A 24,583-nucleotide genomic window follows, 5' to 3' on the forward strand; every position below is an offset into this window, starting at 1 on the left:
GTACTGATAATTTAGCTGTCATTCCTTTTTTGTATTTTTTTTTCAACTAGGCTAATACTAGCAGATCTATTTTTTTCCATTTAAAAGTTTTTTGCATAAATTTTTTACATTGTGCCGTAAAATATGACATCAAAATAGAAGAAAATAAGACATTAGAAATGCATAGTTTGTGCACAGTTAGTGCAGTTTATTGTTTTTTCGTCACTCTGAGGATGTTTTTTTCACAGTCTGGCTTGTAGCCTGGGAGGATGAGCTGACCACTTTGCCATCCACCACCTCTTCCACAATGGTTACCACTTTGCGTGTAGTCAAGGAGGATGTGCTTGAGCTTGAGGTTGAGACACTGCAGATATACAAACAAATAATATTACACTACAGAAATGCCAGACAGGCATCCACATTTCACTTTAATTTTGTTCATTATAATAAACCACCACTGCTCATTGAAAAACTGTCACACTACTGTCTAAATGTTGTTATGAAGAGATTTAGTTGTAGTCGTGTCTCACCTTGTAGCCTCTCCATCCAGAAGTCTTCTGTACTCTGCAATCTCCATCTCCAGTCTGGTTTTGATGTCCAGAAGCATCCTGTACTCTTGCCCTTGACGCTCCAGATCACCACGAAGCTGCGTCAGCTGCTGCTCCAGGCTGCTCACCTGGAACTGGTAGCCGGACAACATGGCAGAGTAGCGGGCCTGTGTGTCTGCCAACGTGCCTTCCATCGATGCTTTCTGTTGGGAAAGCTTGGTTATTCTGTGTTTTGTGCAGTGTGAATACCCAACTTTACAAGATTCATCTCTGCTTTCTTACCATACTGAGTTGAGACTGTAGCTCAATTTCAAGACTTTGGAGTGTGCGTTTAACCTCTGTGATTTCAGATCGGGATGTTTGAAGGGTTTCTGTGCTCACAGCAACTTCCTTGTTGAGGGCTTCACTCTATGAGAGACATAGCAAAGTGGTCAGACCTTTTGTTGGTTTTCATTAAAACATTGCCCTTTCTTTAAAGACATCTGATGTTACCTTTGCCTGGAACCAGGTCTCAAGTTCTTTGCGGTTCTTGTTAGCAGCTGCCTCGTAGTGCTCACGTATTTCAGCCATGATCTTGGTCAGGTCTTCCTGTGGTGCTGCGTCTACCTCTACGTTGACTTGTCCGCTCATCTGGGCGCGTGCTGCCAAGAGTTCCTAAAAATGCAGTAAATAACCACTGAGCATTTGCATAACATAAATTTCAAGAGGATCTACTGAGTGTGAACCAACCACCAACTTACCTCCTCGTGGTTCTTCTTGAGGTAGATCAGCTCTTCTTTTAGACCCTCAATCTGCATCTCCAGATCAGATCTGGTCATTGTCAGCTCATCCAGCACCCTCCTCAGGCCAGCGATGTCTGCCTCTACAGACTGCCTCATGCTCAGCTCATTCTCATATCTGCACAAAAAAGAAACTCATTTAAATGCTTTAGACTTTTTGCAGATGTCAAAAATGCTGTTTATGATGCTAGTCACTTACTTGACCCTGAAGTCATCTGCAGCCAGCTTGGCGTTGTCAATGCTCAAGTAGATGCCTCCATTTACACCAGTGGCATGCTGAATCTTCAGGGGCACAGATTGAAAAAAAAAAAGAGTCAAATTGCATTCCTAAGAAATGCAGTATTTTTCACATTCTCTGCAAATTAGGAACCATTGGATATTGAGGGATATTGGCACATAATGAATAAATGAAAAAGGGTCAAATTTAGATCACTCTTGCAGTAATTGAGAAATTCAGTGTTCATCAAATGCTTTGAATATATGGTTTGCAAATTAGGAACCATGGGATATATAGAACTGTTTAATTTTTGTCTAAAAGTAGTTTAATGATTGACTTTACTATCAACTTTTATAGGCAAGTCTCGTACCTTGGCCTGGAGGTCACTGATAGTAGCGTAATAGGTGCTGTAGTCACGAGCAGAGGGGCCCGTCTTACTATCAAGGAACTGGCGAATCTTCAGCTCAAGATCAGTGTTGGCCTTCTCGAGGGTGCGTACCTTCTCCAGGTAGGTGGCCAGACGGTCGTTGAGGTTTTGCATGGTGGCTTTCTCGTTCGCAGACACATCAACAGCATCAGACAGGTTGAAGCCAGCACCACCACCAAAACCAGCACCACCACCAAAACCAGCACCACCACCAAAACCAGCACCGCCACCAGCAGAGAAGGAACGAGAAGCTGAGGCACTGGAGATACGTGTCCCAGTTCCTCCTGCTCCTCCATACACACTACCAGCACGCATGGCTGTGACATGACCAGCTCCGCCACCAAAGTGGGAAGATCCCCCTGAAGACATGTAGGTGCGGGTCATCATCTTGAAGAAGGCTTGCTGTCGTCCTCAACTCTGGCTGGAGAATGAGAGAGTGAATGAGTGAGGAGAAGTCGACCCCTGTTCCTTTTATGTGGACAAATGGGGGAGGGACCAGATGGGTTGCCTAAGGGGGTGGACCATAAAACTCTTGCCCCATTCCCTAAGGCAGCAGGTGTGGCTGAAGGTCTGCATTGTATGCTAGCGTTTTAGAGTTTCACTTAAATTCCTCAATAATACCTTAAATTTACTCCTAAGCATGAAGCCACGGATTGACAGATAAATTTTTTTGAGCTAACAGTTTTGTTTAATTAACTAATTTCTTTCTACTTTAATGAATTTTTGAGTTAGGAATGCATATATTCATAGGCCATCATATCCTTTCAGTCTGTTAAGTAAATTAAAATAGTATATTTAATTAAATATATTCAGTAAACCACTGCTAAACGGGACCCTACAATATGTGTAGTTGGCCTATCTATTGTTAAACACAAGTAAAATGAAATGCTTTATGCGTTAAATTATTTTTTTTGCTGGACACATTCATTATTCTTTATGTTCTTTGCTCTACATAGGTGTCTATCATTTCTTTATTCCAGTGGTTAATAATAGGCCAAATTTTAGTAATTGTGGGGTGTAAAAAAAAAAATCGTTAACTTTTTCTACACTGAAAAGCAGTTTTCCTCTACACATGCTAGCTGGTGACACATAAAGCATGTACAAATGGACGTCCAAAGTAAGTATTTTTTGTGTGTATAATATAAATGATCAGTTCTAGGCATTGATTAAAAATCAATTACCTAGTTTGCATATGTTTTATATGAATAATTTTTTTACAGATTGTACATTTAAACAATGCAGTTGTTGCCTGGTGTCCTTACTGTTGCACCAAAATGAGCTATCTTAAACACCACGTGAATAAAAGCAGGTTTAGCATGTTTGAAGTGGGTTTCGGATGACCTGTTAATGATAATCAGACTTGTTGTGACAGGTTGGAATGTGTACATTTCAAAAGGAAAAGTTTGTGGGCAGCAAAGTTGCGTTGTGCAACCTTTGAATATTTAGAGCGTGGAGTGAATGTAATACTACTGTAGAGCTAAACACAGTGAATTCATATCTAATGTTGTTTAATTCTAAAAATAAATAAATTCCTAACATTTTTAGTTAGAGCTAATTCTTAAGTGATTATTTTTAGATTTTGCTTTCAGTTTTAATTCATTCTGACCCGTATTATGTTGAAGGTACAGAATGAACCCTGCGTAACACCTTTTGACCAGCAGCAGGCAACGTCCAGAAACTGTTGAGCTCCTCCCAGTATGTAAGTATGTGGTCATGCAACAAAATGTATTTTATTGCACTACACTTTCTGCAGGGACAGTCACCTAGAGCAGTGTTTCTCAAACCTGTTTCTGGAGGCACATTGTTGAATCAGGTATTTAATGACGAAACGTTTATAAATATGTTATGTTACGTTTGTAAGTATGTATTGGCCTAGAGCTATCTGGGGTTATCTCCTTTGCTCAGGGCCACATATGTAATAACCCTTTAAGGTTTGACCCTGCAACCTTTACCAGCCTGTGTAAATTTAGTGGAATTGCTCACATACCTTTGGTGCTTTTATAGACAACAGTTTTAAATACACTTCATCAAATGTTAATATTCAGTTATTTTTTTCCCATCCTGACCTTGTTCTGTTGATTACCTGATTTAATTTGGTGAGGATCAGAGAAGCTTAACAGTGCTGGGTAGTGACTGATTACATGTAATCTGGATTACGCAATCAAATTCCAAAAACTGAGTGCTCGTAACTGGATTATTTTGCTTAAAATTATTTAAAATGTTCGTAATGAGATTACAATTATGGTGTTGTAGCCATTTAAGAAAGTGTATTTTTATGTTATATTATTTATGTTTAAATATTAATTGTGTTTTGTTGAGTTCAGTTTGTTCATTAAGAAAGAAAATTGTAAACGTCATAAGGGCATGGTAAATTGGGCGGCAATACGCTGGAAGAAAGGGAGTGGGTCAGACATCATTTTTGACCACTTCGTACGTTTTTGTTTGTAGAATCCCTTTTTTGCAACGAGTTTGTATCTTAATTTGAATATATTTTTTGTTGGTCTAGCTAAATAAACAAGAAGAAGGAATAAACTAGTGCTGTCAAATGATTAATCACGATTAATCGTATCCAAAATAAACTTTTTTGTTTACATAATATATGAGTGTGTACTGTGTATATTTATTATGTTTCTATAAATACAAACACATGAATGTATATCTTCAAGAAAAATATGCTGTTTATATATTAAATATATTCATATATAATATAAATATTTTCAAAATATACAAACCCGATTCCAAAAAAGTTGGGACACTGTACAAATTACGAATAAAAAAGGAATGCAATAATTTACAAATCTCATAAACTTATATTTTATTCACAATAGAATATAGATAACATATCAAATGTTGAAAGTGAGACATTTTGAAATGTCATGCCAAATATTAGCTCATTTTGGATTTCATGAGAGCTACACATTCCAAAAAAGTTGGGACAGGTAACAATAAGAGGCCGGAAAAGTTAAATGTACATATAAGGAACAGCTGGAGGACCAATTTGCAACTTATTAGGTCAATTGGCAACATGATTGGGTATAAAAAGAGCCTCTCAGAGTGGCAGTGTCTCTCAGAAGTCAAGATGGCAAGAGGATCACCAATTCCCCCAATGCTGCGGCGAAACATAGTGGAGCAATATCAGAAAGGAGTTTCTCAGAGAAAAACTGCAAAGAGTTTGAAGTTATCATCATCTACAGTGCATAATATCATCCAAAGATTCAGAGAATCTGGAACAATCTCTGTGCGTAAGGGTCAAGGCCGGAAAACCATACTGGATGCCCGTGATCTTCGGGCCCTTAGACGGCACTGCATCACATACAGGAATGCTACTGTAATGGAAATCACAACATGGGCTCAGGAATACTTCCAGAAAACCTTGTCGGTGAACACAATCCACCGTGCCATTCGCCGTTGCCGGCTAAAACTCTATAGGTCAAAAAAGAAGCCATATCTAAACATGATCCAGAAGCGCAGGCGTTTTCTCTGGGCCAAGGCTTATTTAAAATGGACTGTGGCAAAGTGGAAAACTGTTCTGTGGTCAGACGAATCAAAATTTGAAGTTCTTTTTGGAAAATTGGGACGCCATGTCATCCGGACTAAAGAGGACAAGGACAACCCAAGTTGTTATCAGCGCTCAGTTAAGAAGCCTGCATCTCTGATGGTATGGGGTTGCATGAGTGCGTGTGGCATTGGCAGCTTACACATCTGGAAAGGCACCATCAATGCTGAAAGGTATATCCAAGTTCTAGAACAACATATGCTTCCATCCAGACATTGTCTCTTTCAGGGAAGACCTTGCATTTTCCAACATGACAATGCCAAACTGCACATTACATCATCATGGCTGCGTAGAAGGAGGATCCGGGTACTGAAATGGCCAGCCTGCAGTCCAGATCTTTCACCCATAGAAAACATTTGGCGCATCATAAAGAGGAAGATGCGACAAAGAAGACCTAAGACAATTGAGCAACTAGAAGCCTGTATTAGACAAGAATGGGACAACATTCCTATTCCTAAACTTGAGCAACTTGTCTCCTCAGTCCCCAGACGTTTGCAGACGTTTATAAAAAGAAGAGGGGATGCCACACAGTGGTAAACATGGCCTTGTCCCAACTTTTTTGAGTTTTTTGAGTTGTGTTGATGCCATGAAATTTAAAATAAACTTATTTTTCCCTTAAAATGATACATTTTCTCAGTTTAAACATTTGATATGTCATCTATGTTGTATTCTGAATAAAATATTGAAATTTGAAACTTCCACATCATTGCATTCTGTTTTTATTCACAATTTGTACAGTGTCACAACTTTTTTGGAATCGGGTTTGTATACTGTATGTGTGTGTATTTATATATACATAATAAATAAACAGTACACACATATATTATGTAAACAAAAACTTATTTTGGATGCAAAAGCGCTATATAAATTCATCATTCATTCAATTAATCGCGATTAATCATTTGACAGCACTAGAATAAATGTTTCGTGGTATGAAGTGCGTTCAAGACAAAGCCCGCTATGCTTCCCCAGCCAAAACATATGGGTTACATGATTGCATGTTATTCATAAAATGGCAGTGAATTATTCATAATTTATTGATTCTCCTTAATAATACTTAATAGGCTATTTTTTTCTCTTTTAAAGTTTACTTTCCAAAAATCTTACTGTATGATATGCAGGTAAAAAAAAAAAAAAAGTCTGTACTTTAGTGTTCAGGTGTTTTATTTTGATTGATTTGTTTAATTTTTTAAAAATATATATTTATGACTGAATTATTAGCTCTTTTTTTTTTACTCACAAACCCACTGCCGTTCTTACATTAGCCCCAGTTAGGGAAACCTGGTGTAAAGTAATGCTTGCATGACTTCATGATGTTGCTATCAAATAATGGAATATATTTATTTCCCCTTTTTTTTATATCAGTAAGATACATTTATTGGTAAGTTTAAAACAAGTTATAAAAGTCATTTAAAAATCTAACGCTCCTTAAAAATTAAAAAATACAATTTACTAAGTACAATTTGAAATGTGTCACTTCCTTTGAGACATCTGTCATCAAATTTATTACTCAAATTTATTTTAGAGGCTATGTCTTAAGATCAGCTAAATTTATATGAAGTTTATATTACACGTTAATAACAGTCAAATTTTTATTCTTGTTATTATAAGATGAACATCAGAGAAAAGAAAATTGATGTCCATTAGAATAAAAACTACGTCTGAACTGAATAACACAATCTGTTTATTGGGGCTTGTTCAAATCACTTAATAAAATATCCTAATAAACAGTAATCCAGTAAGTCGATGGCTTTCAGAACTACTGAAAACATCCATTGATTTTGAAAAAGCAAAAACCATTAAATGCATGCAGTGTAACTGAGTATTTGAGTAATTGGTCACCCTATTTTTCTTATTTTAATGGTTTATATCAATACTTGCAATATTTGAGCAAGTTGTGTTATAAAGTAAGTTATTGAGTAAGTTTTATGAACAAAAATAGTAGTTTTATTATGCTAGCTAATTATTGGTTTTCATAAGAATTTTTATATTTGCTAAAATAGGAGCTGATTTTGTGCAAGGTGCAAATGACATCAAAACAAGACATACACAAAAATTCACAGTAAGACCACTTTATTGGCTTTCCATCACTCTTTTGTGGATAGATTTTGCTCAAGGGTGGTTTTAAGACACGGTCTGGCTTGTAGCCTGGGAGGATGAGCTGACCACTTTGCCATCCACCACCTCTTCCACAATGGTTACCACTTTGCGTGTAGTTGAGGTTTTGCTTGTGGTTGAGACACTGCAGAGGCAGAACACAAAGATTAGAAAGTTAATGTTTAATTTACATGCTTTTCTTAAAAGATTTTGTTGTATTTGTGTCTCACCTTGTAGCCTCTCCATCCAGAAGTCTTCTGTACTCTGCAATCTCCATCTCCAGTCTGGTTTTGATGTCCAGAAGCATCCTGTACTCTTGCCCTTGACGTTCCAGATCACCACGAAGCTGCGTCAGCTGCTGCTCCAGGCTGCTCACCTGGAACTGGTAGCCGGACAACATGGCAGAGTAGCGGGCCTGTGTGTCTGCCAACGTGCCTTCCATCGATGCTTTCTGTTGGGAAAGCTTGGTTATTCTGTGTTTTGTGCAGTGTGAATACCCAACTTTACAAGATTCATCTCTACTTGCTTACCATACTGAGTTGAGACTGTAGCTCAATTTCAAGACTTTGGAGTGTGCGTTTAACCTCTGTGATTTCAGATCGGGATGTTTGAAGGGTTTCTGTGCTCACAGCAACTTCCTTGTTGAGGGCTTCACTCTGTGAGAGGAAATCCATCGGAAAGCAGTCAGGTAAGTCTTTTGTTGGATTTGATTACATTCTTACTTTGCAGACTAATTCTCATTTTACCTTAGACTGGAACCAGGTCTCAAGTTCTTTGCGGTTCTTGGCAGCAGCTGCCTCGTAGTGCTCACGTATTTCAGCCATGATCTTGGTCAGGTCTTCCTGTGGTGCTGCGTCTACCTCTACATTGACTTGTCCGCTCATCTGGGCACGTGCTGCCAAGAGTTCCTAAAGATGCAATAAATAACCACTGAGCATTTGCATAACATAAATTTCAAGAGGATCTACTGAGTGTGAGCCAACCACCAACTTACCTCCTCATGGTTTTTCTTGAGGTAGATCAGCTCTTCTTTTAGACCCTCAATCTGCATCTCCAGATCAGATCTGGCCATTGTCAGCTCATCCAGCACCCTCCTCAGGCCAGCAATGTCTGCCTCTACAGACTGCCTCATGCTCAGCTCATTCTCATATCTGCAAAGAAATCAATCCATTGTAAAAAAAAATTTCTTCATAGTGCAAGCCTTTAAGTAGCAGACTCACTTGACCCTGAAGTCATCTGCAGCCAGCTTGGCGTTGTCAATGCTCAAGTAGATGCCTCCATTCACACCAGTGGCTTGCTGAATCTTCAGGGGCATGGAATGAAGATGCATCAAAGTTACATTTTAGATCTCTCCTTCATGAGTACTTGAGAAATGCAGTGTATTTGACACTATTTGAATATGTTATGCATAAGAAGAATGATGATATATTCACAAATGATTAACTTTTGTCTAAAGGTAGTTTAATGATTGACTTTACTATCAAGTTTTATAGGCAAGTCTCGTACCTTGGCCTGGAGGTCACTGATAGTAGCGTAATAGGCGCTGTAGTCACGAGCAGAGGGGCCCGTCTTACTATCAAGGAACTGGCGAATCTTCAGCTCAAGATCAGTGTTGGCCTTCTCGAGGGTGCGTACCTTCTCCAGGTAGGTGGCCAGACGGTCGTTGAGGTTTTGCATGGTGGCTTTCTCGTTCGCAGACACATCAACGGCATCAGACAGGTTGAAGCCAGCACCACCACCAAAACCAGCACCGCCACCGAAACCAGCACCACCACCAAAACCAGCACCACCACCAGCAGAGAAGGAACGAGAAGCTGAGGCACTGGAGATACGTGTCCCAGTTCCTCCTGCTCCTCCATACACACTACCAGCACGCATCGCTGTGACATGACCAGCTCCACCACCAGAGACAGAGAAGCGAGAAGATCCTCCTGAGGACATGTAGCTGCGGATGGAAGAAGAAGACATCTTTTTGATGGAAAGCTTGCTGGCGTTGTCTGCTCTGACTGGAGAATGAGAGAGCGGATGAGTGAGAAGACGATGACCCCTGTTCCTTTTATGTAGACAAATGGGGGTGGGACTGTAAAGAATGCCTTAGGTTATGGAGAGTGAAACCATTCCCCCATCCCCCAAGGCAGCAGGCGTGGCTGAAGACAGATTTGAAAGGTATGTTATCATTTAGAGTTTCACAAGAAGAAATAAATCAGGGGTTTATGAGAGTTTCAGCTGTTGGTTTTTGTCAGTCTTTTCGAATCCGCAAAATATATTATAAAAATATAACTTGTTGCTTAGTCACTGATGTCAGTACTCAGTTGCGTTGTAGGTGGATATTCATTGTATTTTTTTTTTTTTTTTCATTAACAACAAAATATAAACCGGAATAACAACATATCACATATCAATTCAACTTACCAAAGTCACAGGAGTATTTCAGAAAATTCTGACAAACAGAAGCCCTAGATATTAAAATTGATGGATTGTTAGAATTTTTATAAGCAGTTTTATTTAAAATTAAAAATTACATTTAAATTAGAACCTTAGAAAATGAACAACTGTACATACATATATCCAGCGTTTGTCACACGTAAAACTAAAACCTCCTTATGTAACTCTTGAAATTAAACCATTGCAACCCTTTGTAGTAAACTTTTATCAGATCATACAGCTCCTGTCCAAGCATGATAAACCTGTTTCATCTACTGAATGTGTCAGGTTTTGCAACAAACTGGCAGGTTTTCAAATTCACTTACACGAAAACCTATCAGACATATTAATTTGATTATGAAATCAACAGATCTCAGGGTTGTCCACTCCAGAGCAGATCAATTCATGCAGGTGATGTCTGCACATGTGGTAGGATGACAGTACAACAAACACTTTTCATGCAAATTTCATTAGATTCATTACCATATGGGCCGCTAGTTTTTATCTCTGTTCATTGACTCATATAATGCATTGATTAGATTAATTTAGATTTAATCTGTTTTACCCAATGAGGAAAGTAACATATTAAACTGCTTACTCCTTAGCCTGTAAACCCACTGGGCAAATAACTGACCAACTTAATGACAGATACAAACAAGGAAGTGTTAGAGTTGGTCGTCATTCAAAGTGAACAGGCAAAGTAACTCCCACAGCATATAAATTATGCAGAAATTCACTTGTGATTTTACAAGAAACATCAAAGGTAATCAGTGAATCATAAATCATCATTCACTTAATTTAGATAGGCAACCCATATATTGCATACTTTAACTGATTAGCCTCTAAGCTTTATCAATGCTCTGAATTTTCTGTTTATGATTTCCTTGGTCTGAAATGACATCAGGAATAAATGCATGTTAAACTTTATTTATAATGCTATATAAAACATATATTTCTTAAGTTCTTTTGTAGAAACAATGTAAACTGGGCAAAAACACTGTGAGTAGAGATATCAGAGTAGCAGAGGTTTAAGAACAGTTGTGATTAAAGGAAAAAAAGCTTGTGGTATCAGATTACAGCTGCCAAACCTGACAAATACCATGCAGCTGCACAGATATTCAAAAGCAGACAAGGTGTAATGTTCTCAAATGGTATGAAGGACTCTACAAGTCACTACAATGTCCTAACTCTCATGGGATTGTACAACATTGTTCCTCCCAAGTATTTGGCAGTGACCTCCCTAGTGAAAAATAAACTAAAATTGACATTTATTTCATGCTAAGTATACTACAAATATATTTACATATTTATGTACTTAATAAACCTTGCAACTGTACTTTTAGTATGCTAAACTGGTATACTTAAAGTCTGCTAGATTGGAACAGCTAATTTTGTGCTTAATGCACTTTAATTGTGCAGAAGTAGTCCTGACGTCAAATTAAAGATATACTTAAGTATATTGGATTGGGCTAAAGTGGAACTATTGCAAGTATACTTTAGGTACACTTTAAATATGTTGCATTTGAAGACCAATGTTATTCAAAGATCATACTATCCTCATCCATAGTGGCATTAAAACACATTTTAGGCTTAATATTAAGAAATGTGCATTGTGCACAAGTAGCACATGGTTTAATTATAATTTTTATATCAGTAAGTCTCAAGCGATGTTAAAAAAAATTTAACTATACTTGGTATGAAATTAATGATTTTAAATATATTACTTTTTTCTAAGGCTGTTGTATCTCTGACATGTGTTGTCTTACAGGCAGGATCAACTAGGAGAGAACAGTGTGTACTCATTAATCAAGAAACTATTTGCTATTGTTTCTGTGGTGGTAAGTACACTAAGAAAGTGAGCTTGCACTGCTCTGCCACCAGGAGTCATCTATTACTGAACTTAATGAAAATTAAACATTTTTCATGCCATTATTTCCACTGTGTGCTTAAATTGTTGGATTAAGCAAAGGTCTAAATACCCGAAGAAAGCTGTCTGTTAGCATCCCATTCACTTCAACGGCAGTGCTTGCAGCCCCGGAAGTACACTGCTGTCATTTCAGGGTCACTCCCAGAGACATTTTTTTCAATGTATATGTTGCTTACAAAAACATTGATTTCACCTAATTTAGATAAATGGCCTTCAATGGAGATTTTTTGGAGGAAATGAGGATCTGCGTGCAAAGTCGTTTATTAATAGTCCAAACGAAACAAGGAACACAGAGAACAAGAAGAATAGGGACAGGAAACTATCACCAAACCAGGGGTAATCCAGAAACATGAGCGATAGTCCAGAAGGTACAAACAGAGTCCGAACGGCGAGACAAGGGTAAATCCAGGAAACACAAACAGGTTCTGTATCACAGTTAATACTAGTGGAGTAATAAATGAAGAACAATACTGGAACTAAACCGAAACACAGAATGGCTTGGTAAGGCAGCTAACACTAGAAGAGTGCTATACACAGAACAATACTCTGCAGAGAGGAAGAGGAAGTCCATGGTTTAAGTAGGGTGTGTGATTGTGTGATAACCCTCAGGTGTGAGCATGTGATTGAGACATACTTAGTGCAATGAATGATGGGAAATGCAGTCCAGGGTAATATATGACAGTCTGTGTGGTGTTAAGAGTGGATTTGATGGAAGCGTGACCTCTGGTGGTGAATGAATGAAAGTCATGGACCTGTTTCATGACAGCTATCATCCAGTTTAGCTTAGCTTAGTTCAGTTCAAGTTTTGTTCTCATCTAATAGTGTCAGTGCTGTCATATCTATCATTTTGCTGAGTATTAAGTGTCCTTCAGACCCCAACAAAGCAAGCCAAAAGCGACAGTGGTAAGAAACCTAGTCTTGTGGCAGTCTTTGTTGAGGATCTGTGCCGAGGCCTTGTTTGGTTGTTGTGGTCTTTGCTGACATTTATGGGCATTTAAAAGCTTAATTTAATTATGTACAACAATATAATTTCCCACGTGTAATGCATCAGTAGGCTAAGCTATGTAAGGTTAACTCTGAGAAATGACAAAGAACAAAAAATATCAAAGTACATTTTTTTTATGCTCATTATGGATTGTATACAGGGGGCTGAGTCCACATAGAGGTCTGTATAAATATTGACACTATTTTAATTTCATGTCTTTAATATGTTGGTAGGTGACAAGTATGATGAGCACACATTGTGGATTCTGAGGGAGTTAAAGTGGTAAATGCACAGCTGCAATCATCTCGTGATCTGAATCAGACTCTACAAAAGCATACTCAAACTGAAGAATCAGACAGCTCCACTAAGAAGATGCTGAATAAACCAGCAGGGCTACAAACAAAGGTAAACCTCTTCAAGATTCAAGATTTTTATTCGTCACATACACAATTATACAGGGTATAACCAGCAGTGAAATGTAGGTCAGGTCCACTCCAAGGACAGTGCAATTATAAAGTATACAGATATTAAGAAAAAGAAAAGTAGAAAAAATAAGAGAATAAAATAAAATAAAAGATAAAAAATATAAATATAAATGTGCAGGTCAGTATGTTGTTGACTTAAATAGTAATATGAGGAATGTGCAAAAAGAATATGCAAAACGTTGTACAGGGTATTTAAATAGCAGCAATATGAGGTAGAGAAAACTTATGAATAGCTTATTGATATAGTGATATTTACATGGAGTCAAGTGATGTTATGACAGAGTTAGAGTTTAGGAGCCTGATGGCCTGGGGGAAGAAGCTCCTCCTAAGTCTCTCAGTTTTTGCCATCAGGCTATGGAAGCGCTTACCAGATGGAAGCAAAGTGAATAGTTGGTTACCAGGGTGATTTGAGTCCTTGATGATTTTGGAAGCTCTATTTTTGCAGCGTTTGAGGTAGATGTCCTGCAGAGAGGGGAGAGCAGACCCTGAGATGCGCTCAGCTAAGCGCACAACTCTCTGTAGTGCTTTGCAGTCCTGATTGGAGCTGTTTCCATACCACACTGAGACAATCTGTACAATGTGCTGTACCACACCACACTTCTGTACAATGCCAAAGGTTATCTTTCCTAACCTAGTGGTCTGACTGAGGGCAGAGCCGGTGCCAGGGCACCTCCATCAGGGGGGCATTTGAATTTCCAGGGGGGGCACAAATCACGTGTGTGTGTGTGTGTTGGGGGGTGGGTCGCTGACGCTCGCTAAAGCATGCAATCGCTTTCTTATGTGCGCTGTTTTATTGGTTTCACTTTCGCTTTTGAAATCGATCACGTTCAGCAAGGAGGGGAGAGGATGGAAAGTGGGAGCACAGTAACTCGTTTGGGGGGGGGGCACTAGAGCCCTGAATTGGCCTCAAATTTAGGCCCTAGCCCGGCCCACGTCCGACAGCTTATCAGAATTAATCGGCATGAGCTGATCATAGCCTATGTTTGATAAATTTAGCCTTCTCATATCATCACGACTTGCCTAAAGTAAAATCTATAGATATACTAAAACAGTTCAAGTATATACCAATGTTTAAACATTAAACCTGCGCTATAATAATAATGTGCGCTAGCCTATATCTAAGTTTGTGCGGAGAGTGGAAGCTAAAGCGCGCTCTGCAGAACATGGAGGGACCAGCAAACACTTGGATTGTTTTCAGTGGAAACAAATTAAAATGGCCTACGCCGTCATTTATTTATTTATTTTTTGATAAAGGTAGGTGTAATACATCATTCGGACCTGTAAAGGGTCTACTTGTATTTGTGGACACTCACAATACCAACAAAAGGTAGTTCTTTTATAAAACAAAGAAAACAAACATGATGCACTTTCTGCCGTCTTGAACAGGAGTGCTTCACAAAAATGAACCAAAGCTGAGTGAATACATGCCTCACAGACATGATAAATATATCTATAGAAAGCTTTAAATTATCACTTAACGAAATAAAAAAATGAAAACAAAAACTCGTTTATTATCATTTTAATCATAATCAATAAAGATGCATTTCTCTCTAAAGGCGCGTCTAATGAGGAGACGGTGAGTCAGGATCAGCAACTTCATCCTTGCGACACAGACTCAGAAAACATTACTTTATTAGTAAATAATTCAAATATCTCCTTACTATTTCCCGCGGACACATTCATGGTTATGTTTGCTGGGGTTTTGCAGCAAGCTTTAGCCTATTGCATGCATTTGAACGCAGAACAGCTGCTGCTGCTACAGGACACTAAACACCATCTAGCTGCTCTCAGTCGCGGCACGGTCTCGTGTTGTTTCCACCAGCGCGGCAATTTTTTTCATCGCCAATGGATAGATGTCTACAATATAAAATAAGGAGAAACCCAAAACAGGCCCGATGCCCGCCCCGCGTCTGAACTATGACGTGGAAATTGGCCCGAAGCCCGGCCCTAGAGGCGTAAAAAAGTCGGGGCCCGTCGGGCCAGGGCCGAAATGCAGGGCTCTACTCGTAACTCCACCCCGCCTCCTTTCAGAGTGAGCGCCGCGCACAGCCTGGAGGAAACAGATCTCCGCTTTTTCTCAATGCAAGGGTAAATAAATAATAACTGATGTTTGAATAGTACAAAGTTTTCTTTACTCAGCAGGCTCGTCCAGGGCGGGCACTAGTGACTCACAGGGCGGGCCAGGCCCCCCATTGCCCGCCCATGGCGCCGGGACTGACTGAGGGCAATCTATCTAGATTGCATTGATGGTCATATCTACAGATAAGGTAGGTTTGTAGGTCAGTATCTCATTGCAAGAAATGAAAATGTCTGTATTAGAATTGTTAAAACCAAATTATCTGTTACTTACAAGGCCTACCTGTACTACATATTTGTGCAGAAGTTGTGTTTCTATTTTTATACTTTATGTACCTCTAAAAGGTGCATATTAGGGCAGTCGTGATCTACTGGATAGAGAGTTGGACTTGTAACCCGAAGGTCGTTTGTTTGAGTCTCAGGTCCGGGGGGAGTGTAGGGGCAATGAATAACCAACACTCTTCAATACCATAACTGAGGTGAGACCCTTGAGCAAGGCACCATATCCCCAACTGCTCCCCGGGCGCCGCAGCATTGGCTGCCCACTGCTCCGGGTGTGTGTTCACTACTGTGTGTACACTTGGATGGGTTAAATGCAGAGCACAAATTCTGAGTATGTGTCACCATACATGGCCACACACCACTTCCCCCCCCTTTCCCTAATATTACTTACTTTATACCCACTCTTTAGGGGTAGATAAGGTACTAAGGCGTTTAAGTCTACTGTTCCTATGACAAGCCGTAGTAGCCCTAAAGGTAATGTTTGTTTTGTTTTTGCAAAACATTGGACTTTGGAGTGGACTTGCTGTTAACACACATTTCACAGTTTTTTAAATATGAATTATTGATAGGCAGTGTATTAATGAAAAAAGTGTAAAACTGCCATTTGTATTGAAATGGGTGACTCTTTGACTCTGCACACTTTCTCACACCATTTTTTTTTTTTTTTTTGTAACTGATAAGCACACTAGTTTAAAATATGAATATTATGAAATATTATTACAATTTACAATAACTGTTTTCCAAGTTAGCCATTACTCAAGTCTTCAGTGTTACATGATAGAAATCATGTTACCTTTATAAATCATTCTGATATGCTGATTTTATGCTCAAGAAATATTTCTTATTATCAATGTTGAAGACATTGCTAATATTTTTGTGGAAACCGCAATCTTTTTTTCAGGATTCTTTAATGAATAGAAAGTTGTATATGTGTGTATTATGTATTCAATTAACTTAATTTAGCTTCATTTTTTTCAACTTAACGTTAATATAAGCCAGTGTTGGCAAACATTCTTGGCAAAGCTCATGTTTTGTATGAGGCAAATAACAATTCTGAAAACTTCAAATAATGAATTAGATTCATATTAAAACATTAGAGAGCAAAATAAGACTCAACCACAAAAGCACATTTAAACCAGTTTATTGATTTTTTTTTTTTCATCACTCTGAGTTGGGTTTATTCATCTCAAGAGTGGTTTCATCTCATGCTGGTTGTTCTTGTTTGAAATCTCACTTTGACTCAGTCACAGCCTGAGTGGAGGAGATCACTTTGCCGTCCTTCACCTCTTCTATAATGGTGACCACTTTGCGTGTAGTTGATGAGGATGAGGATGAGGTTGTGGATGAGGATTTTGCGGTTTGAACACTTCTGAGGATGGGGGAAAAACAAAGTTATAGTCTACTCAGATTCTTAATCTCACAAATCAGGATGTAAATGTCTGAATGTTAATGTCTCACCCAGAACCCTCTCCATCCAGAAGTCTTCTGTACTCTGCAATCTCCATCTCCAGTCTGGTCTTGATGTCCAGAAGCATCCTGTACTCTTGCCCTTGACGCTCCAGATCGCCACGAAGCTGCGTCAGCTGCTGCTCCAGGCTGGTCACCTGTAACTGGTGACCATTTAACATGGAGGAGTAGCGGGCCTGTGTGTCTGCCAAAGTGCCTTCCAGCGACCCTTTCTGTTGAGGAGAAAGTCATTATTCTAAAGGCTGTGTGATGCATCAAATTAGCAGATTTCAAGATTGACCTGGTCACCTGCTTACCATACTAAGTTGTGATTGTAGCTCGATTTCAAGACCCTGGAGTGTGCGTTTAAGCTCTGTGATTTCAGATCGGGATGTTTGAAGGGTTTCTGTGCTTGCCACGACTTCTTTGTTGAGACTTTCGCTCTATGAAAGACAATTCACAGTTAGATAAGTCAACTGGTTTTGGTTTCTTATGACAAACTTAGACTAATGTGATGTTACCTTTGACTGGAACCAGGCCTCAAGTTCCTTGCGGTTCTTGGCAGCAACTGCTTCGTATTGGTCACGGATTTCAGCCATGATCTTGCTCAGGTCTTCCTGTGGTGCTGCGTCTACCTCTACATTGACTTGTCCGCTCATCTGGTCACGTGCCGACAAGAGTTCCTAAAGGTGCAGTAACAAACCACTGAGCATTTACCTTTTGAGGAAGAATAACGAGTTTATTGAAGACTGTCAATCAAGCACCAACTTGCCTCCTCGTGGTTCTTCTTGAGGTAGATCAGCTCTTCTTTTAGACCCTCAATCTGCATCTCCAGATCAGATCTGGCCATTGTCAGCTCATCCAGCACCCTCCTCAGGCCAGCGATGTCTGCCTCTACAGACTGCCTCATGCTCAGCTCATTCTCATATCTGCACAGAAATCAATCATTTAAGTAACACTTGGGCCCATTTGAGATGTTTATAGTCAGCTTTTCTCTTAGTTATGTGGACTTACTTGACCCTGAAGTCATCTGCGGCCAGCTTGGCGTTGTCAATGCTGAGGTAGATGCCTCCATTAATACGAGTGGCATCCTGGATCTTCAGGAGACAAGAATTTTACCACTAAAATATCTCTTGTTTGTCCTAATAACATCCATCTCTGTATGGTTATCCACAAAAATCAAAGATTTAAATGGTTATCTTGTACAAAAAAAAAACACTTCTATGTTTACTCTACTAAACTGCATAGCATCTGCTGCTTTATTTTTAGCACAATATTCATATATAGATCAGTTAAAAAGATATATTAGTTGCTAGTAATGCTGTTTAAATTTCTTTTTGATAGTACCACATACTTTGTCCTGGAGGTCACTGATGGTAGCGTAATAGGCGCTGTAGTCACGAGCAGAGGGGGACGTCTTGCTCTCCAGGAACTGCCGGATCTGCAGCTCAAGTTCAGCGTTGGCCTTCTCGAGAGAGCGTACCTTCTCCAGGTAGGTGGCCAGACGATCGTTGAGGTTTTGCATGGTGGCTTTCTCATTTGTAGACGCATCAATGCCATCAGACAGGTTGAAGCTAGCGTCACTACTGAAACCAGCACCGCCACCGTAACCAGCACCGCCACCATAACCAGCACCACCACCGAAGCCGCCACCACCTCCAGCAGAGAAGGAACGAGAAGCTGAGGCACTGGAGATACGTGTCCCATATCCTCCAGCTCCCCCGTGCATGCTGCCTGCATACATGCCCGACATACGACTACCTCCACCACCACCACCACCACCAGACATGGACATGCGGGATCCTCCCATGGATCCTCCAGAGGACTTGTAACTCTGAGCGTATGAAGCAGACATGATTGTAGAGGAGGCTTGCTGTTCTGTTCTCTGGCTGGAGAGAGTGAGAAGTGAGGAACGGATGACCTGTGATTCTTTTATTTGTATAAATGGGGGAGGGAACGATGGATGGGTGTAGTGGGTTATCCAAGGAGGTGGAGTGAGAAACCACTGCCTTGCTCTCCAAAGGCAAACAACACACAGTCATACACACTCTCACACACACACACACACACACACACACACACACACACAGAATTCAACCAACTGTATGGTTTGAATATGTCTAAGATTAAAATCAAGATCAGATTTTATAAGAAGGCATTTTGCCATAGTGAAGTCAGTGCCAAAATAGTATGCATAAGTTTTTGATTTGCACAGCACTGTTCTTGGTCTAACAGCATTTGAGAGACCTTTTGTGCACTCTACCATTTTTGGTGTGCATCCACAAACTGCATTTATCCACCATCAACATTGTCTGTTGAAACACATTTGATTTTAGTATTTTTATATAGTACATCATTAGCATTTCACACATTTGTATTCAACTTTTTTTTTTTTTTTGGTGTGGAAAGTCACACAATTCAAGATTAACAATTTGAACCTGAGGGGAAAATAGTGCTGCAAATACAATAACTAGAAAAGTGAGAGTTTCTGCCCTCAGGGTGCCAATACTGAGACACACCCAGAAAACAAGCCACGATTACTGTGTCAGTTATATACACGCAACAATACCGAATAGAACATTTCATATCTTTTTATTAGAAAATGTTTTATCATATGTACTTATTAGAATAGAAGTTTAATGTCTTTATTGTTTATAAAACAAAATACAATTTAACAGGTATTTATATAACTCTTAAACCCAAGCATTCAAAATCCTAGTTGTTTATTCATCTCAAGTGATGCATTTTGTTTGGATTAAATCATTTATTTACACTATGCTAGTATATAGTATTAAAGACTTGTTGCCATGGCAACAAGAGCAAAGTACAAAAATAAATGAGTAGCAACCAGAGCAAAAGAGGACTTTTAGCGCAGACGTTAAGACAGTAAATTTTGATTGCCTGATATGAGAACAAGAATGCTCTTTAATAATTAAGCTTCAGCTGATAGCAGGGAGTGTTTTATAGCAAAGATATAAAATTCGGATATGAAACACTTTGTACCATAAAAAACGGAGCAGGAGGAGTGACTGTGAGTGAGCAGAATCAGAAACATTTTTAGCTCTTTATTATTTGATATGTTGCTTGATGCATAAATAATGATGCTATATATTCTTAAACAAAATGCTGGATTGCTTTATTTAAAACACAAGCTATTGGATCTTTTGTAATTGAGTAGTTTTACAAAGTAAGTGCGAGAGGTCTTGAAGTGCATTGCCTAAGTTGGTCTGCATGCCTTTCCACTCCCAAACTTCTGCTCCACCCATTTTGGCTTACATTAATTCAGCTTATATGCCAGAAACCACAGTTTCACGCTTCACTGCAGGAGTATTTTTATTTTACAAAGACTTGCTTACTTTAAACAAACAAAGTTTTTATGACCAAGGTTGTGTCCCTATGGAGGTGTAACATCACTCGGATCGTAAGAATCCATATGTATGGCTACGACTAAGTGTGAAATGTGTAGGAAGAGACTCACCTGGGAATAAGTATGAGTTTATATTGGACTCGATAGTAAGGTGACCAACAATTTTTAAGCTGTCAAAAAGGGTGGTCCTCTTTCACAAGTTTAGTGTAAATAAAGTACAGGGAAGTGTCAGAGAAAAAGTCAAACATTCGATGATATATCTTTTTATGGTAGCCTAGCACAATTTACACAACTCTAACATGACCAATAGAGGAGTGTGACAAAGTCTGATGCCTGAACGGAGACAAATAAACTCTGAAATCTAACGCCTGCTTCCTATTGAGTGCAACATAGGAAATATGTACAAAATGCACTTCGGTAATTTGTTGTTCCTCTCTGAATTATGCAAAGCCAGTTATGTGCAGCTGGTAAATAGGGCTTGTCTCTTTGTAGTTGTTCTGTCCAATTTAATATTTATATACATTTAAGTATACTTGAAAATAGAATAGAACATGTTTTGCTCTATTCATTCAATGTTGTGTTTGCAAATTGTTGCGATTGATTGTAATATTACATTTTCCATCCATCCATCCATTATCTCCCGCTTTTCCGGAATCGGGTCGCGGGGGCAACAGCCTAAGCAGGGAAACCCAGACTTCCCTCTCTCCGGCCACTTCGTCCAGCTCTTCCAGGGGGATCCCAAGGCGTTCCCATGCCAGCCGAGAGACATAGTCTCTCCAACGTGTCCTGGGTCTTCCCCGAGGTCTCTTCCCGGAGATATTACATTTTGTGAGTCATATATTTGGATTTAGTTAATGCAGTAAAAATAGTATGAATCTTCTGGTATTGTATTAATTAAATAATTCAAATATGACTCACATAGTCAACAAAGAAATACGTTTATAGTTGTGTATCTCTCTGTGCAGCATTTGTTTTTCTTTTTTTCCTCTGAACAAAAGCATGGCTTTTGAATGCATTTCAATTAATGTGTTTTTCTTTGCCTTCTGTTTAGATTTTTGTTGTAGCGCTATTGTGCCGAGCCTTTCAGTGAATGTGACCATCTGTGAGCCTGAACCAAGCATTTGAGGACAAAAGGTGTGTCAGATCAATACAAAGCACAGGTTTGGTAACCTCTAGAGACTAACAAGAGGACGGATTTCTTAATTTTTCTCCCTCGGGGTTTGACAAGTATATGCAAGTATGAGGGAAACTTTGCTAGCAGAGCCCCCCGCCCTCCTGTCAATCACTCCTGGTTCTTTTCAAAAACTCACTAGTGATCTTGAGCAATTCTTTTGTTCTTCTTATGATTGCAATTACGTGATAATTTAGGTGTAGTTTTGTAAGAGCACATGTGTTCCAAATATTTGTTCAGTTAATATTTTGGTTGTTTTTTTTTATGGACATAGATAGAGAAAAACAAAAAAAGTTATTTAATTGGAATGGTGTGGTTTATTTGACATGTTAAGCTTTTTTAACAACTTTTCTAAAGATATTGTACATGCAGATTTAATGACCTCACATAAATCCAGAGAATAAATGGAATACCCTTATGAAAAATAAATTTATTCAAGTGTGCTATTAGTATACTTCTATTAAACTAAAACAGGGAAGTATACTTTTAGTCTACTTTTTATGTACTTCTCAGAAATATACTTAAAATTACATTTTAGAATACTTGTACTTCGAAAAAGTCTAAATATATTTGAGCTATACCTGTGCTTCTAGAATTGGTGTTTTCGTTGTTCCCAAAAAACACAAGTGAAAAAGAAACTGAACCAACAGATGCTTCCACATGTAATCTAACATGATCATCAGACATAAAACAGCATCAAAACTGTAATGTTATGGAATAAAATGTCGACCAATGAAGAGGTAATAATGACTGTCAAGCTTTGTGGTGTTGATTGACTCCGTCTACATTTTGATTGTCATTCTAAATCCAATTCATAGTCTTTTTCAGCTTTTTTGTTCAAAATGTTATCTATTTTTATCAAACTTACCCACATTCAAGTGTTTAAAAAATGCATGAAGCTAGAATAAAGTGTTTTTTGCTTACAAGCAGATACCCTGTTCTTTCTTTTGATGTTTTGTATGTTCAGATACGACAAAATATATACAAATTAATACCTAAATAGGGACATAGAAGTACAGTATTATGTAAAGTTCACTTAAAGAAAACTTGAGTATACTTGCAGTATAATACTACTAAACTAGTAGTTTACTGAGACTATACTTCAAAGCGTTCTAAAAATGCTACTACGAGTATTTAATTAGTAAACTAACAATATACCTATAAGTTCACTTTTAGTATAGTTGCAGTACAAGCTAAAAACTTTGATGTAAAACTAGTTGTGTACTCAGTTTACTACTGTTATACTTAAAAGTATCATTTTATATACTAGAAAGTGGGCCAATTTAGTCACAAGGAGTATTGAAATAGTACACTTACAAGCCTAAAACTAACTTTTTGCCACACCTGCCAATGGCCGGTGACCTGATCAAATTTACCGGCCAAAATTTTTTTTTTACCGGCCATGAAACTCTTTTTTGCAAAAACAGGCATTTATTACAACTACAATGACTAAACATATTTACAGTGTTTTTAATTTGTCCTTTACTTACAAGAAAAAAACAACAAACATATTCATTGATTTATCTTATTTTTTTGTCCTAAAAACGTTGTATTTATACCTTGTCCTTTGTATGTTTTCAGCAAACGGAGCAGTCCATCGTGTTATGCCTGTTTCACACATACTCTGTTTGCGGTGCGTACGTGGTGCATATTTGTTCCCCTCACCCATGTTAACAGATTAGAGCAGGGCGAACAGAAAATTTGAAGGGGGGCAAGGGGGTGGGGCCCGTCCCGATCTCTTTCTGGGGGACCTAAATTAGAAATTAAATTTAAAATCTATAAAAGGTTAACATTAGTGCTGTCTGTCAGTCAATTTAAAAACGTAATCACACGTTTCTCTGTAATTGTGATTAATCGCATATTTATATAGTCATAATTTCACATTGAACCTCCAAATTAATGGAGAAACAACAGAATTATAGTATATTTTAAATGTTTTTAATTTAATATTTTTTACAGAGTAGCCTATTATTAATGAAGCATTAATACCAATACTGTTACTGGTGTCTATTAAATGCATTTTCCCTATTAATTATAGCCATTCAACATTACAGTGTAAAAAATTATTTTTCTAAAAATATTATTGGAGTACGTTTTACAAGGAAATGCCATTTTAGTCTTTCTACTATATACTTTTAGTGTTACTTGCCATATCTTTGTTTGCTAAAATTACTAGTAATTTCTAAGTGAAATTTGTTTGTGCTCCATGTTTAGTGTACTTAGGAATATCAAAGGCCAAAAGGTGATTTTAAAACAAAACAAAACAAAAACAGAATTTGTGATAAACCACCTTCACTAAATTATACATTTTCCTTTCACATTCTATCTTAAAATCCTTGTTGAAACATTTGTTTCAGTGTTATTGGTCTAGTATGTCAGTGTGTCTTTACTATGAGGCACTGAAGATAAATTTCAGGAATGTGCAAACAAAGGCTTGTACAGACCCGTCACGTAGTCGTCTGCTTGCTCTCAACCAATGAGGACGTTTCACCTGATCTTACTAACCGCACTGGGAGTTTCAAAGAGTTTTATGGGTTTTCAGAAATGTTGCTGAATAGGAAAAGCTATATACTTGTAAAGAGGTTCATTAACACTCTGCTTGCAAGAAACCACCATATCATTAAGGAAAGAAGAGGTTTGGGTGTGTTGCATTGACAAAACATATATTTATGTCTTGCTCACGTAAAGTTTGCACGAATGTAGCAACAAGTATTACGATATCTTTCCCCAAGACGTCTGAGTTTAGGGAAAAAACACTGAATTGCTTGATTTTTATTCTTGAGTTTAAAGAGCTTTTCATTTGTAGCCTATTATGTA

General features: G+C 38.4%; 3 protein-coding genes and 2 long non-coding RNA genes across 6 annotated transcripts; 2 read left to right on the plus strand and 3 right to left on the minus strand.

Moving 5' to 3' along the window:
* LOC306885039 (keratin, type I cytoskeletal 50 kDa-like) lies at window positions 1–2,425 on the minus strand. Its single transcript, XM_079441353.1, has 7 exons — window positions 1,894–2,425; window positions 1,506–1,588; window positions 1,268–1,424; window positions 1,020–1,181; window positions 810–935; window positions 510–730; window positions 1–343 (listed from the first exon to the last, which is right to left on the minus strand). The coding sequence occupies exons 1-7, from the start codon at window positions 2,335–2,337 to the stop codon at window positions 202–204; spliced, it is 1,335 nt and encodes a 444-aa protein (XP_079297479.1). The 5' UTR covers window positions 2,338–2,425; the 3' UTR covers window positions 1–201.
* Window positions 1,919–7,946, plus strand: LOC306885042. Its single transcript, XR_013785504.1, has 3 exons — window positions 1,919–2,031; window positions 3,573–3,649; window positions 7,841–7,946. It is a non-coding gene; the product is annotated as an uncharacterized lncRNA (long non-coding RNA).
* LOC306885040 (keratin, type I cytoskeletal 50 kDa-like) lies at window positions 7,565–9,673 on the minus strand. The gene is made up of 7 exons (XM_079441354.1): window positions 9,110–9,673; window positions 8,824–8,906; window positions 8,598–8,754; window positions 8,350–8,511; window positions 8,134–8,259; window positions 7,834–8,054; window positions 7,565–7,748 (listed from the first exon to the last, which is right to left on the minus strand). Exons 1-7 carry the CDS (start codon window positions 9,569–9,571, stop codon window positions 7,631–7,633), a joined length of 1,329 nt encoding a protein of 442 aa, XP_079297480.1. The 5' UTR covers window positions 9,572–9,673; the 3' UTR covers window positions 7,565–7,630.
* On the plus strand, window positions 9,641–22,692 carry LOC306885041. The gene is made up of 5 exons (XR_013785503.1): window positions 9,641–9,769; window positions 11,796–11,865; window positions 13,173–13,344; window positions 21,270–21,423; window positions 21,647–22,692. It is a non-coding gene; the product is annotated as an uncharacterized lncRNA (long non-coding RNA).
* Window positions 16,908–19,259, minus strand: LOC306885038 (keratin, type I cytoskeletal 50 kDa-like). 2 transcript variants are annotated; one of them, XM_079441351.1, is made up of 7 exons: window positions 18,583–19,259; window positions 18,243–18,325; window positions 18,001–18,157; window positions 17,750–17,911; window positions 17,546–17,671; window positions 17,241–17,461; window positions 16,908–17,151 (listed from the first exon to the last, which is right to left on the minus strand). In XM_079441351.1, the coding sequence occupies exons 1-7, from the start codon at window positions 19,081–19,083 to the stop codon at window positions 17,013–17,015; spliced, it is 1,389 nt and encodes a 462-aa protein (XP_079297477.1). In that variant the 5' UTR covers window positions 19,084–19,259; the 3' UTR covers window positions 16,908–17,012. The 2 variants fall into 2 exon arrangements, with proteins under 2 accessions (XP_079297477.1, XP_079297478.1); XM_079441352.1 differs by having other exon boundaries at window positions 16,908–17,148; window positions 18,583–19,165.
* Window positions 22,693–24,583: the final 1,891 nt, after the last annotated feature.

This window comes from Barbus barbus, assembly GCF_936440315.1.
Source record: "Barbus barbus genome assembly, chromosome: 19".
NCBI lineage: Eukaryota > Metazoa > Chordata > Actinopteri > Cypriniformes > Cyprinidae > Barbus > Barbus barbus.